General features: G+C 59.9%; 1 protein-coding gene across 5 annotated transcripts in view; it reads left to right on the forward strand.

Annotated features, from left to right (window-relative positions):
- The window catches only part of KCNT1 (potassium sodium-activated channel subfamily T member 1), a 79866-nt gene extending 69614 nt beyond the window's left edge, over positions 1 to 10252 (forward strand). For 2 of the 5 annotated variants that reach the window (XM_086763683.1, XM_086763685.1), the window contains exons 21-32: positions 4 to 176; positions 364 to 435; positions 725 to 859; positions 1124 to 1235; positions 1637 to 1738; positions 1879 to 1962; positions 2353 to 2481; positions 2860 to 2880; positions 3543 to 3846; positions 5478 to 5540; positions 8316 to 8400; positions 8881 to 10252. In XM_086763683.1, coding sequence (XP_086619809.1) covers positions 4 to 176; positions 364 to 435; positions 725 to 859; positions 1124 to 1235; positions 1637 to 1738; positions 1879 to 1962; positions 2353 to 2481; positions 2860 to 2880; positions 3543 to 3846; positions 5478 to 5540; positions 8316 to 8400; positions 8881 to 9001 — 1401 coding nt within the window. In that variant the 3' untranslated portion in view covers positions 9002 to 10252. The remainder of the gene's footprint in view (positions 1 to 3; positions 177 to 363; positions 436 to 724; positions 860 to 1123; positions 1236 to 1636; positions 1739 to 1878; positions 1963 to 2352; positions 2482 to 2859; positions 2881 to 3542; positions 3847 to 5477; positions 5541 to 8315; positions 8401 to 8880) is intronic. The other 3 variants (XM_086763687.1, XM_086763684.1, XM_086763686.1) reach the window with 2 other exon arrangements.
- Positions 10253 to 11862: the final 1610 nt, after the last annotated feature.

Consider the following 11862-nt stretch of genomic DNA (forward strand, 5'->3'; position numbering starts at 1 on the left):
CAGGGCTGCAAGCACAACAGCTTTGAGGACGCCAAAGCCTACGGGTTTAAGAACAAACTGATTATCGTTTCGGCAGAGACGGCTGGGAACGGACTCTATAACTTCATCGTCCCGCTTCGTGCCTACTATCGGTCCCGCAAAGAGCTGAACCCCATCGTGTTGCTGCTGGACAACAAGCAAGTACTTTTCCGCCGATGTTTTGTGTCGCACCGAGCCCTCCCCGGGGTTTTCATGGGCGGGGGGTGGTGCCACTGCTGGGAACCCTGGCTGGTGTTGGCCCCGGGGATGCCTGTGTGGGGTTTGTGTCTGTCTTTGCCCCCTGGACTTGCTGAACCACCTTGCTCTCCGTTGCTCTTCCTCCAGGCCCGAGCATCACTTTCTGGAAGCCATCTGTTGTTTCCCCATGGTTTACTACATGGAGGGCACGATCGACAAGTAGGTGTTTCCACGGTTTCCTACTTACAGCGATGCCTAAAATGTGTAGCACTTACCCCAGCCCCGACTTTTGCTTCATCCCATGAGAAGCCCCAGGGTTGGTACCACGGAGCTGAGCCCGCTCTTGGCTTTTCGGGTGGTCGACCCCGCCCTGGTAGATGGGAGCAGGCGGAGAGCTGGTGGTTGGGAGCAGCCTGGGCTTGCTGTAGCGCTGCGCGTCGCAGCGTGCTGCTTGCCTGTGTCGTTTCCAAGGGCTGACCCTGCGCTCTTCTCTTTGGGAACTGCCCAGCCTGGACAGCTTGCTGCAGTGCGGCATCATCTACGCCGACAACCTGGTGGTTGTGGACAAGGAGAGCACGATGAGCGCCGAGGAGGACTACATGGCGGATGCAAAGACGATTGTCAATGTCCAGACCATGTTCAGGTGAGGGGTGACCACTGCCCTGGCTCTGTCACGGCCACTGGCCTCTGCCAGAGACAAGGGCAGGAAGGTGGAGGTGGCTGGGGTGGTGGCCACAGGCAATGGGACACCTCTGCGCTTGGGCTCACTCTAGGAAACGGCATCTATCCAGCTATTTCTGACCTCGGACAGGCACAGGGATGGTTTTGGTCTTCCTCAGGCTTTAAACGCAGGGAGTGCTCTCACTTCTGAGTGAGCTGCAGGACAGCAGGTCTCTTCCCATTGCAGGCTCTTCCCCAGCCTCAGCATCATCACCGAGCTGACCCACCCCTCCAACATGAGGTTCATGCAGTTCAGAGCGAAGGACAGTTACTCTCTTGCCCTTTCCAAGCTGGAGAAGGTAAGAGAAGGTCTTCCCTTGGAAAGTCAGTGCTGAGAGTGACTGCGTTTGAGCTCCTCAAGGTCCTGAGCTCTCCTGCCTGCTGCAGCTGTCATAGTGTGTCTACCTGAGAGAACCTGTGGCAAACAAATACGTGTGCAGTTGACCTTTGGAGTAACTGCCTCCTCCTACGTATTTACCTGTCTGTGTGGTGGCTGCAGTTTGTGCTGCTTTGCCTGCTGCTGTGCTGGGCACGCTGGTCCTCTGGATCTGGCTTAATGCTGTGGCTGGGGGGCGGTGGGGTCACTGTGCTGAGGCAAGGGAGAAAATACCCCCAAATCAGACACTGGGGCGTGGGAACGCACCCTGCAAGGATGTGGACGAGACCCCGTGAGCGCTGACATCTCTCCTTCCTCTTCCAGAGAGAAAGAGAGAATGGTTCCAATCTGGCGTTCATGTTCCGACTGCCCTTCGCGGCCGGGAGGGTCTTCAGCATCAGCATGCTGGACACGCTGCTCTACCAGGTGAGGGCCCTCGGCGAGGGGCCGTGGGGAGCCCCCACTGTGGCCGCAGCTGCTGGCGTGGGCTGGAGCACCTTTGCATCTCCCAGTCAATAACCGAGCAAACCTTTCCTCTGACTTTCTGCTCAAACATCTCCCCCAAGTCGTTTGTGAAGGACTACATGATCACCATCACTCGGTTGCTGCTGGGTCTCGACACCACGCCGGGCTCCGGCTACCTCTGTGCGGTAGGTGCCCAGTCCCTGCGGGTAGAAACCATCATTGTGGATCTGGTGGGACCTGTCACGTCACCCTGTGCATGGGGGTGGAATGTTCCCCTCTTCTGGGGAATCGGAGCAGGGGCTACATTGGGCAGAGCATGCCAGGTCATTGCTCCCCTGCATTGTGTGTGAGGAACCTTAGTGCTACCAAGAGCCTAAGAGCTACCAAGGACCAAAGTCCCTGTTCTGAAGGCTGGAAAGGTTGGAAATTGCCTCTGGTGTTTTTGTGGAGTCCATCTGACTTTTGGAATTGAGATGGATGAGCTGCGGGGATGCTGAGGAGCAGCCTCAAGATGTTGCTCAGTGGGTTCTGCACGGCACAGAGCGGTTGATGTTTGTTTGTCCTCTGTCACTCAGATGAAGATCACTGAGGACGACCTGTGGATCCGGACATACGGCCGCCTCTTCCAGAAGCTCTGCTCCTCCAGTGCGGAGATTCCCATCGGGATTTATAGGACAGAGTCGCACATGTTCGCAACCTCTGAGGTAGGGGCACGGCGGTGGCACGTCCCAGCTGAGCATCGCTACCCGGCAGAGATGCAGCCCATGAGGCTGGCCGGGTCCGTGAGGCCCCTCGGACCTGGGTGCAGCCACGGTGGGGAGGAGCGAGGGGAGGGGGGGCTCTGTCTTCACTTCGTTAGCGGCCCCGTGTCCGTGTTACGGTGGTGGTGTCCTGGTTGCCCAGCCCGGTAAGCGGGGTGGGTGCCAATGCCCGTCTCTCCCAGCTGCGGGCCGGCGGAGGGGTTTTCACGGAGGTGCCGTGTGGCACCGTGTCCCCGGGGCGCGGGGGGGGATGTGGCACAGCAGGGCTGCCCGTTTGCTGGGCTGACGCTTTCTTTTTTCCTTCCTTTTCCCCCGCTGCAGCCCCACGACATCAGAGCGCAGGTGAGTGCCGCTCACGTCGCGGTGCCGGGCATCGCGCCGGCTGCCAGCGCTGCCTCCCGGTCCCCCCGACCCGGAGGCTGGGCTGGCTCGTGCCAACGGCTCCACCGGCCACCGAGGGCCACCGGCTGCCTTGTGCCTGTCCCTACGGAAGGGCGATGCCGGCTGAGCCTCGGCAGGCTGGGAAAAGTCCTCGGCAGTGTAATTAACTGGGATAACGAGCAGGGGAGCGAGCCAGGCCCCGTTCTAAATGCCTTTAGTTTAGCTACAGGGAGCCAGAAGTTGAGGTTTAATTAAATGCAGCCCACCTCTTTCTTAGAGATGCTCTAAACCACTTCATTAATAAATTCCTGCTCACCGGTGGGGATTGCCGTATCGGGGACGTGGCAGCACGCCTGCCGTAAGATGGAAGAGAGGGGACAAGGGCACGGCTGTCCCTTGGGCAGCCCAGGGATGAATCACGTTCGAGATGGCGTTAGGCTCCGCTCGGCAGCACTTATCCCAAATCTGCCGAGCGGGTCGTTTTAGCGGCACAGAGGTGATGTGCTGGGAGAGCGCGTGGGGGTCGGAGGAAGAATCCCGTCCCACGGGAGAGCTCCCACCCCGTCAGACACAGGACAGACTCTTTTTGGCACCCCCCACCTCGTGACCTGCTGGGCTTCCAGTCACAGATCTCAATCAACGTGGAGGACTGCGAGGACACGAGGGACGTCAAGGAGCACTGGGGCATCAAGACCGGCCACCACAGGAACTCCTGCTCCAGCGACCAGTCCGAGCACCCGCTGCTGCGGCGCAAGAGCATGCAGTGGGCGCGCCGGCTGAGCAGGAAGGGCAACAAGCACTCCAGCAAGACGGCCGAGTGGATCAGCCAGCAGCGCCTCAGCCTGTACCGCCGCTCCGAGAGGCAGGAGCTTTCCGAGCTCGTCAAAAACCGTATGAAGCACCTGGGCTTGCCCACCACCGGGTACGGTAAGTGCCGTTCGGCTGCGCTTCTCTGCGGTGGTGCAATCCCGCTCGCGGGCTCCTCAGGTAACCCTGTGCTGAGCCTCACCTAACCCCGAGCCGAGCCTAACCCCGAGCCAAGCCTAACCCTGCAGGGGCTGCCGGGCCCAGCTCCGAGCAGCGCATCATCCCTCGGCTTGCTTGTGCTTCTGCAGACGAGCGCGTTCGATGCTGGGGTCCCGCAGCGCAGAACCCCCTCACCCTCTTGTTCCCCCCCACCCCGTTTCGGGGCTCTGGGACGGGTCCAGGCAGGAGTTTGCAGCGGCAGAGTAACTCTCGCCCTTCTGCCTGCAGCGGGGCGGGTGCCACCACGCAGCCTTGGGCCGCGATGCCCTGCGTGCCCCCCGCTTTCTGGCCGCGCAGGAGCGGTGGATCAGGACGCGCTGACGCTGAGTCAGCAAAACCCTTCTGCCCACCAGCCCCCGTAGCGCGGCAGGGAGAGGTGAAGCCCCGTCAGCTGGCGCAAACCCCTTTGGTTATCGGCTTCAATCCTTCCTAGAACTCTTCCGTGGAGAAGATTTCGGTAGCTGCAGGGTTGAGTGGTTTGCTTCATTGCGTGTGAAACCGGTTTCTGGCTGAGGAGCCCGCGCGGCCCCGGGACGTCCCCAGGGTCCCTTCGTGCAGCCCCATTTCTCGTGAAGCTTCTCACCCACCCGTTGGTGCTGGCGTCTGTGGGCGATTCCCCGCCCTTTGGTTATGAAAATGTCTGTAGCCCACAGCTTCCTTGGTTTGTTTGGTTTTTTTTGTTGTTAGGTTTTTTTTTTTTCCTTTCTTTCTTTTACACCATCCTGTGCTGCTGCCTGTTTGCTCCATCCTCAAAGAGCGTCCGTCTGCCCCGCACGCGGGCTGGCACCGCGCCCTGGCCGGGACAGGGACCGATTTTGGGAGTCTGGGGAGGGGGGATTCCTCCTGTCCCACCTTGGCTTCCCCCTCACAGCCCTTCAGGCGTGAGGAAGAGGAGAAGGAAATGCAAAGAGATGCAGTGCAGGGGGGTTTGGAACCGGAGGACAAGCGTGCGGCGCCCAGGGCGGGCCGTGGCATGCCACCCCCCGCAAGCGCAGGCAGAGGTGATGGCAGAGGCACCTTCCCGTCCTTTGCGGCCTCGGAGGAGATGCCGAGGGGCCGCCCTGTGTCCCGGTCCCACTGGGATGCTCGGGCACCGTTGGGTGGCTTAGCGCCAGAGTTTGCATCCTTCTTCCAGCCAATCCAGCAGATTTTGGCTGGGGCAAACCGGGGGAGCTCCAGCGAGCGGAGAGGCAGCGGGGGGTGCAGGACTCATCTCCCGTCGGGGCGGGAGGGCGACGCCTGGCCGGGCCCGGGGCGTTGTGCACGGCGAGGGGACCGGCGGCTCCCTGGCCCCTGTCTGCGGCCGGCTGTGCCCGGAGTGTGCGTTGTCACCGTGTGTCACCGTCAGTGTCTGGACACCCATGGCGTTTTGGAAGAACACGTTGCTCTGCCTTCTCCCCCTTTCCTTTTTTCTTTTGCTCATTTTATTGCCGCAGCGCAGGAGCTCGTCTCTGATATTTGCCGAATCATGGCTTGCTGACCTCTCTCTCTCTCTCTGTTTATGTCTGTGCCTTTCCCTGTATGTTCTGTAGAGGATGTAGCAAATTTAACAGCCAGTGATGTGATGAATCGGGTAAACCTGGGATATTTGCAAGGTAATTCCCTTTCCCTGGGAGTCCCGCGTGACTCACGGCGTGCAGCGTACAACAAGATCATGGCGGCTGAGCCCAATCCACACCCTTGCCGGTTTTCACCTTAGATACCCGACCCTTTCCAGCGCTGATTTGTTGGGTGGCGGTGGAAAACTAAAGACCGTCCTGCGACGACGGTGCGAGCGCAGGGCTCCGCACAGCCGTGGAGATTAAAACCCTCAGGGACCCTTTTCCAATTGAATCCGTACAGGGCAATCGCAGCCCCCGGCTGTGAGAGGAACCCTCCCTCCATTGCTCTGCGAGTTGGGTTTGGTCTGTAAGGCCAGTGGGAACTGGAGGAGGGGACTGGGGGGGGACAGGAGCGCAGCGGAGCGTGCCGTGATGAGACGCTGGAGCGCCTGCGCCGGCCCCTTCGCCTCTTGGCCGCCCGTGGGGTCAGGCACAGCGTGGGGACGGGCAGCGCTTGGAGAGCCCCTCGCAGTCCTCGGTTTGCGTTACCGGAGAACTCTCGCGGGAGCGGCCCCAGTTTCCAACTGGAGAGGTGCCAGGCTCAGCACGAGGCGGTGGGAGCAGCTTCCCGGGGCCCCTGGATGAGCCTGGAGGTCAGCGATAGCCCACCCCAGCTGTATTTTAGGCTTCACTAGCCCACGCGTAAGGTGAAAAGTCGGCATTTCCCTACGGCCTGCGTCCTCCATCCCAGCAGCAGCCCCAGCTGGGGCTCATGGAAGCCCCACGCCAGCAGAGTATATTGCCAGTGGGGCAGAGCCCGGCCCCGCTGGTGTCTCGCCGTCCCGAGAGCCCGCGTCCTGCCGCAGAGGGGCCCGGCGCCGTCAGCGTGCCCCAGCCGCCTGCCGGGCCGGGAGAGCCCGCGGGGGAACGGCCGACGCGGCGGCGGCGCTGCCGGGGGCTGCGTGGGGACGGGAGCTGGAGCTCAGTGCTCACCTCCCAAAAAAAAAAAAACCCAAACAAAATATTCCAGAGCGTGGGTCTGGGCTGAGCCCCGGCGCTGCGCCGCAGGGGCCGACGTGGCAATATACCTGGTGGGTTCAGCAGTGCCTGGCTCTGCATGGGGGTCAGGAAAAGGTGCTTCCATGGAGCAGGGACACCTGCCAGGGCCCTTCCCCGCCTCCCCGTCATGGCAAACCCCGCGTCTCCTGTCAGGTCCCTGCGTCCGTGTGCCACCCGCGCCCCAGCGTTGCCACCCCCTGTCCCCTCCTCGCTGTAAGGCTCAGCACTGGGATGGCCAAAGCTCCGCGGCGGCTCGAGGGACCGGCCGGTGCCTGGGACTGGGGGGGGGTCCCGCACAGCATCTCCCTGTCCTCCGCTGGCGGCGGCACCCTCTGTGGTGTCAGGGAGGTGTATGAGCAGCAAAACAAGGGTCTGGTGTCCCTGCACGCAGTACCGGCGTGGTCCAGCCACAGGGATGCCCTGGAGCCTATCTGGATGTGTGTTGGCCAAATGCACGGCGAAGGCAGCCCGGGGGGAAGGGGACCTGTGTGCATTCCCGTCCAGGGTGCCAGGCCAGGCGGCTGCGGTGGCTGAGCCGCTGTGGCTCATCTCACAGCTGGAGAAAAGCCCAGCTTCGGAGGTTTTGCCCCAGTCCTGAGGCCGAAGGGCAGTGGTGCTCCTCACCCGTGGGCTGGCTCGTCCATCCCCCCCACGCCTGGGCTGATCGCACACCCGAGGGTGCTTTTATGGCAGAGGGGTGGCAGGGCAGCCTTTGACCCCAGACCCGCTCCGCATCGCAGCCGGGACAGGGGGAACCGCAGGGATGGGGCGGTGAAAGCCGCAGGACAGGTCGCAGGGAGCAGCCCCCGGTTAATGCCGGTCCCACCAAACTGAGCTCCAGTTGTCCGAGATCGGCAAACAGCCGTTGCGATAGCCCGGAGAGGCGTCCCAGTGACAAGCCTTGCAGTGAGCTGGTGTCCCGCCGCGCTCATCACGCTGCCCCCGCGTCCGTCTGTCTGTTCCCCCGCCACCCTGTCCATCCACGCCCGCTCGCTCCGTCTGTAAATGGTGGTGTTTGTCGCCGCTTCCACCTCCTCCCTGGCCGCCTGCAGCCTTGCACCCCCATTCATTTCACCCATGATCTTGTTCTCAGCTATTTCGGAAAGCACAGGGCCCCCCCCCAGCCTCGAGGCCACCTGTTTGCCCCGCTCTGCACACAGGGGTGCAGCTCTTGGGGGCCCTGAGCCCCCCCGGGAGGTCACCGTGGTTTAGAGCAGTCCCAAAACGGCATCGACGGCGCTGAAAACCCCACCGGGGCGGTTTCCCTTGGGCAGGAGAGAGAAGCAATCGTTGCACTAAATGCTGTTGCTGGGTGATGCTAAATTAAGTCGTTCAAGAAGGGGCGAGGTGGGCAGAGCACTCGAGCGGCACGGGGGCGGGTTTGGCTGCCCTGACCCGGTGGTTGGAGTCGTTGTGCTGTACCTAACGCGGCGAGACTAACCTCTTCCTTTTTTTTTTGCACTAAACCAAGGTAAGATATCTTTCTCTCTTTTTTTGGGGAGGGAGCGGGTGTTTTGAAGGGTTGTGTCTCCCGGTCCCCGGGGGCATGGTGGGGAGCGGCTGGGGAGGTGCGGAGGAGGGGAGCAGCGATGCTCTTGGTGCTCTCCTGGCAGCAACGCTGTTGCCCGTGGCCTCCCTCCGTTTGCTGTCCGTGGGGATGAGCCGTGACCCCTCGGAGCTGGGTGCTCGGGGACGCTGCAGCGGGGCTGTGGGAGCGGGGGGCATCTGTCGGGGGGGGTCCCTCACCAGCGCTTCCCCCTTCTCCCGCAGACGAGATGAACGACCACCAGAACACCTTGTCCTACGTGCTGATCAATCCCCCGCCGGACACGCGGCTGGAGCTCAACGACATCGTGTAGGTGCTGTCCCTGCCCGCCCCGGGGCGCGGAGCCGCTTGGCTGGGCAGGAGCGCTCCCTGTGCCCCCCCGACCTGCCCCACTGGCCTGGGCTGCCCCCATCTCACTGCTTGCCATGATTTCTCATGAAGAGCTGTGGTTTTTGCCTCCTTCCCAAGCCATCCCCTCCCCGTCCCCATGTTTGGGCAGGGCCCAAAGCACCTCAGCCCCGGCTTTGCTCATCGCTGCTCCAATCGGCAGCGCGGAGTTTTCCCCTTGGCGTTTGCCGCTCTGCGACGCCGGGAGAAATAACTCCTAATTATTTTAACAGCTGCCGCACCGTTGCGAGCAGCAGCTCCCAGCACAGCGCCATGGGGCGTCCTCACACATCCCATCCCCAAAGACGGGCCAGACCCCAACTGAGGGTTTTCCCAGCTCCCTCCTGCCATTGGGAAATCAAAGTGGGGGTCCCAGCGGCATAACCGTGCTCTGCCCCGCAGGTACCTGATCCGTTCCGACCCGCTGGCCCACGTGGCCAACGATGGCCACAGCCGCAAGAGCAGCTGCAGCAACAAGCTGGGCCCCTGCAACCCCGAAACGCGGGACGAGACCCAGCTCTGAGCAGCCCCCCCGCACACCCCACGGCCCTGCCAGGGGCCGGCGGGCTCCGGAGGGGAGGCGATGAAGAAGAGGAAGGCTGCCAGCCACGGGTGCCCGTCGCCCGGGGAAGGCGATGCCCAGCCTGGCTTTGCGCTGCGGAAGGGATACCCGGACCCCCCTCAGAGGGACGGGGCGGCCGGACAGACCGACGGCGGGCGGTTGTGTTCCCCATGGCTTTTAACTTTTTCTACAAATACCGCAACTAGTGAGAACGTCTTCGCTGGTGCTGGTGGGACGTGGCCGAGGCCAGGTGACAGCTGACCCTGTGTGACAGGGGGACTGCGTTTAATATCGCCCCCAGATGATGCAGGTTGTTTGCATTGAATGGGGCTGTCCATACAAGAGCAAAACTGCACCGAAACCCTCCTCCTCCTCCTCTTCCTCCACCAGGTAACCCCTGGCATACCAAACTTCTGCTCTTTCACCCATCTTATGTTCTTGGTCTGCTTGTCTGTGACGGATGTTGATGAGACGAGCGCTCGGAGCTGCGCTGGGAGGCAGGGAAGGACTCGCCGGTGGCCATGGGACAGAGGGGACAGGATCGCAGGGGCCACTGCAGCCCCCTCCAGTGCCAGAGCAGGGGCTGTGCCCCCTCCAGCCCATCTGCGCGTCTCAAAACCCGGAACACACCAATGAAAGCCGGGCCTGCCCTGCAGCAACGCCTGTCATCACACGTGCCCAGCTCTAGCCCGAGCCCCGGCTGTGGGCATGGTGCCCCCCAGGTTTGCGTTTCCCCCCCGCACCACTGTACAGGGCCCTGGAGGTCCCCGTACCTGGAGGTGGGATGGGGCAGGCTTGTGTGGTACACGCTGTGGGTCAGCATTTCGGCTCAGCCCCTTCCCCTGCTCCCAGGGCAGGTTGGGGCCAGCCTGTGCCCTCCAGCAGCTCCGGCTCTGCCCTCGCTCGCCTTTAGCCCCCAACAAGAGCTGGCGTCTGCGCGGCTTCGCCTGCAGCAGAGGTGCGCGAGCGTCCAGCGCGGCGTGAAGCCGGGCCGCGCGGCATTGCGTACGTCGGCCAATAGATTTCATCCGGCTTCGGCCGACCTGGGGAGACCTTTTGCTAGCAGAACCCCGAGAGGTGTTCTCCGTCTATTTTTTTTGCACACTTCACAACATTGATGTGGAAAGGGTTTAGCTGACTGCCGAGTGAATAACGGAGTTGTTAACTCTATATACTTTTGCATTCATATGTTAAAACTTCAGTGGGGTTTTGTTTTTGTTGTGGTTTTTTTTTTTTAAATGTGACGCCTGTGAAGCACAATGAGACCCCCATCAGCCATCCTGGTCTTGCTGGACGTGTTATTGCCATTAACATTTGCCATTTCTTCCCTGTGACACCACCCCCCCGGCCCCGTAAAAGCTGTTTACAAAAAAAACCAACCAAACAAAACCCCCCCGCACACAAACCAAACCTCTTTAAAATTGCAATTTTAAGCAGTTGATGAGATGGCTTGGGCATGCGCTGCCTGTCGTGTGGGGAAAAGCCAACGGGTGCAAAATGTGTGTGAGGTGCGAGGGTGCCTGGGGAGGGGCCACGCTGAGGCTGGCGTCACCTCGAGACGTTGTTGAGAAAGATCATCTGTTCCTGGATGGGCTTTGGGATTGGCCCTTCATTTTTATTGGTGGTTGGTTTGGTTTTTTGGGTTTTTTTTTTTCCCCCCCCGATGCGCTGGCCATGAGGCAACCAGGCACCGCAGCCGACAACACATCAGGGGCTCAGAGAGGAACGTGCTCGGCCCTTCAGCTATGCACAGCCAAAACTATCTCTGATTTTTTTTTTTTTTTTTTTTTTGTTCTGGGGTATTTTTTTAATTTTTAATTTTTAATCTATTCAGTTAAGGCAGATACAGGTTTTATTTATTTCCATTTGTAACGTAGCATGCCAAACAGTATCATTAAAAAAGAAAGATCTTGCAGGCTAAAAAAAAAAAAGTGAGCACTGTTGAAGTATGAACCCACATCAGGGCTGTGTCACCTCAAAGCCTCAAGATGCTCAGCTAACTGCAGAAATGCTCTAGGCACCTCTCCTGCCGCACTCTCTTCTCAATTTGAGGCGATAACTGACATCCGAGGGACCCCACACGCCAAAAGACGTGCAGCCTCGGGGTTGTTTGTGCCACTACTGAAAAACAGCCCTCCATCTTACTGTGTTCTGACACTGCTTCTGTCTGTCTCATGTGTGAAGCTCTGTCCTCTGTCTGTAAAAAGAAGGCTCTGTGTATAAACCATACGCGTTTTGCATACGTTCTTTCTATGGTGTACATTTCTAGTGGGCATCCTACCGGGATGTTGAAATAAATTCTGTAGATACTTACCTGTGGTCAATGCAAGTCTAAGAACAAATGTTTAATTTTTTTTTTTTTTTTTCTAATTCTTCTGACTCAGTTACAATACTAATGTAAAAAACAAAAGTATTTTATTTTTGTAATGGTCCTGGAAAGGCTGATGCATCAAGGAGTTGTTTCTGCTTCCGCAGGGGCTGTCTTGGAGGGGGGGGGGGTGCCCCAGGGAGCCGCCTGGTACAACCCCTGTCCTGCACTGCCTGCGGCAGGGGAAATCAATTGCTTCCAATTCCTGACAATAAACTGAGAAAAATACAATTTTCTGAAGGAAACAGTCGCGGTTCACTGCAGGGACACGCCAGGCCCTGGGAGAAGGCAGTCGAGGACAGCTGTAACAGTTTCAGGTTTGTCGGCAGACAGCTCCAGCGCATGTTACCTGTCCACTACCGGGTCCATAGGCTGCATCCGGACTGAATCCCTATGCCGTGCATTAAAGCAAAATCAAATACCCAAAGCAGTGTTAGAGTAGATTGATTTCCCC

The sequence above is a fragment of the Chlamydotis macqueenii genome, chromosome 20 (genome assembly GCF_036417535.1).
Source record: "Chlamydotis macqueenii isolate bChlMac1 chromosome 20, bChlMac1.mat, whole genome shotgun sequence".
Lineage (NCBI taxonomy): Eukaryota > Metazoa > Chordata > Aves > Otidiformes > Otididae > Chlamydotis > Chlamydotis macqueenii.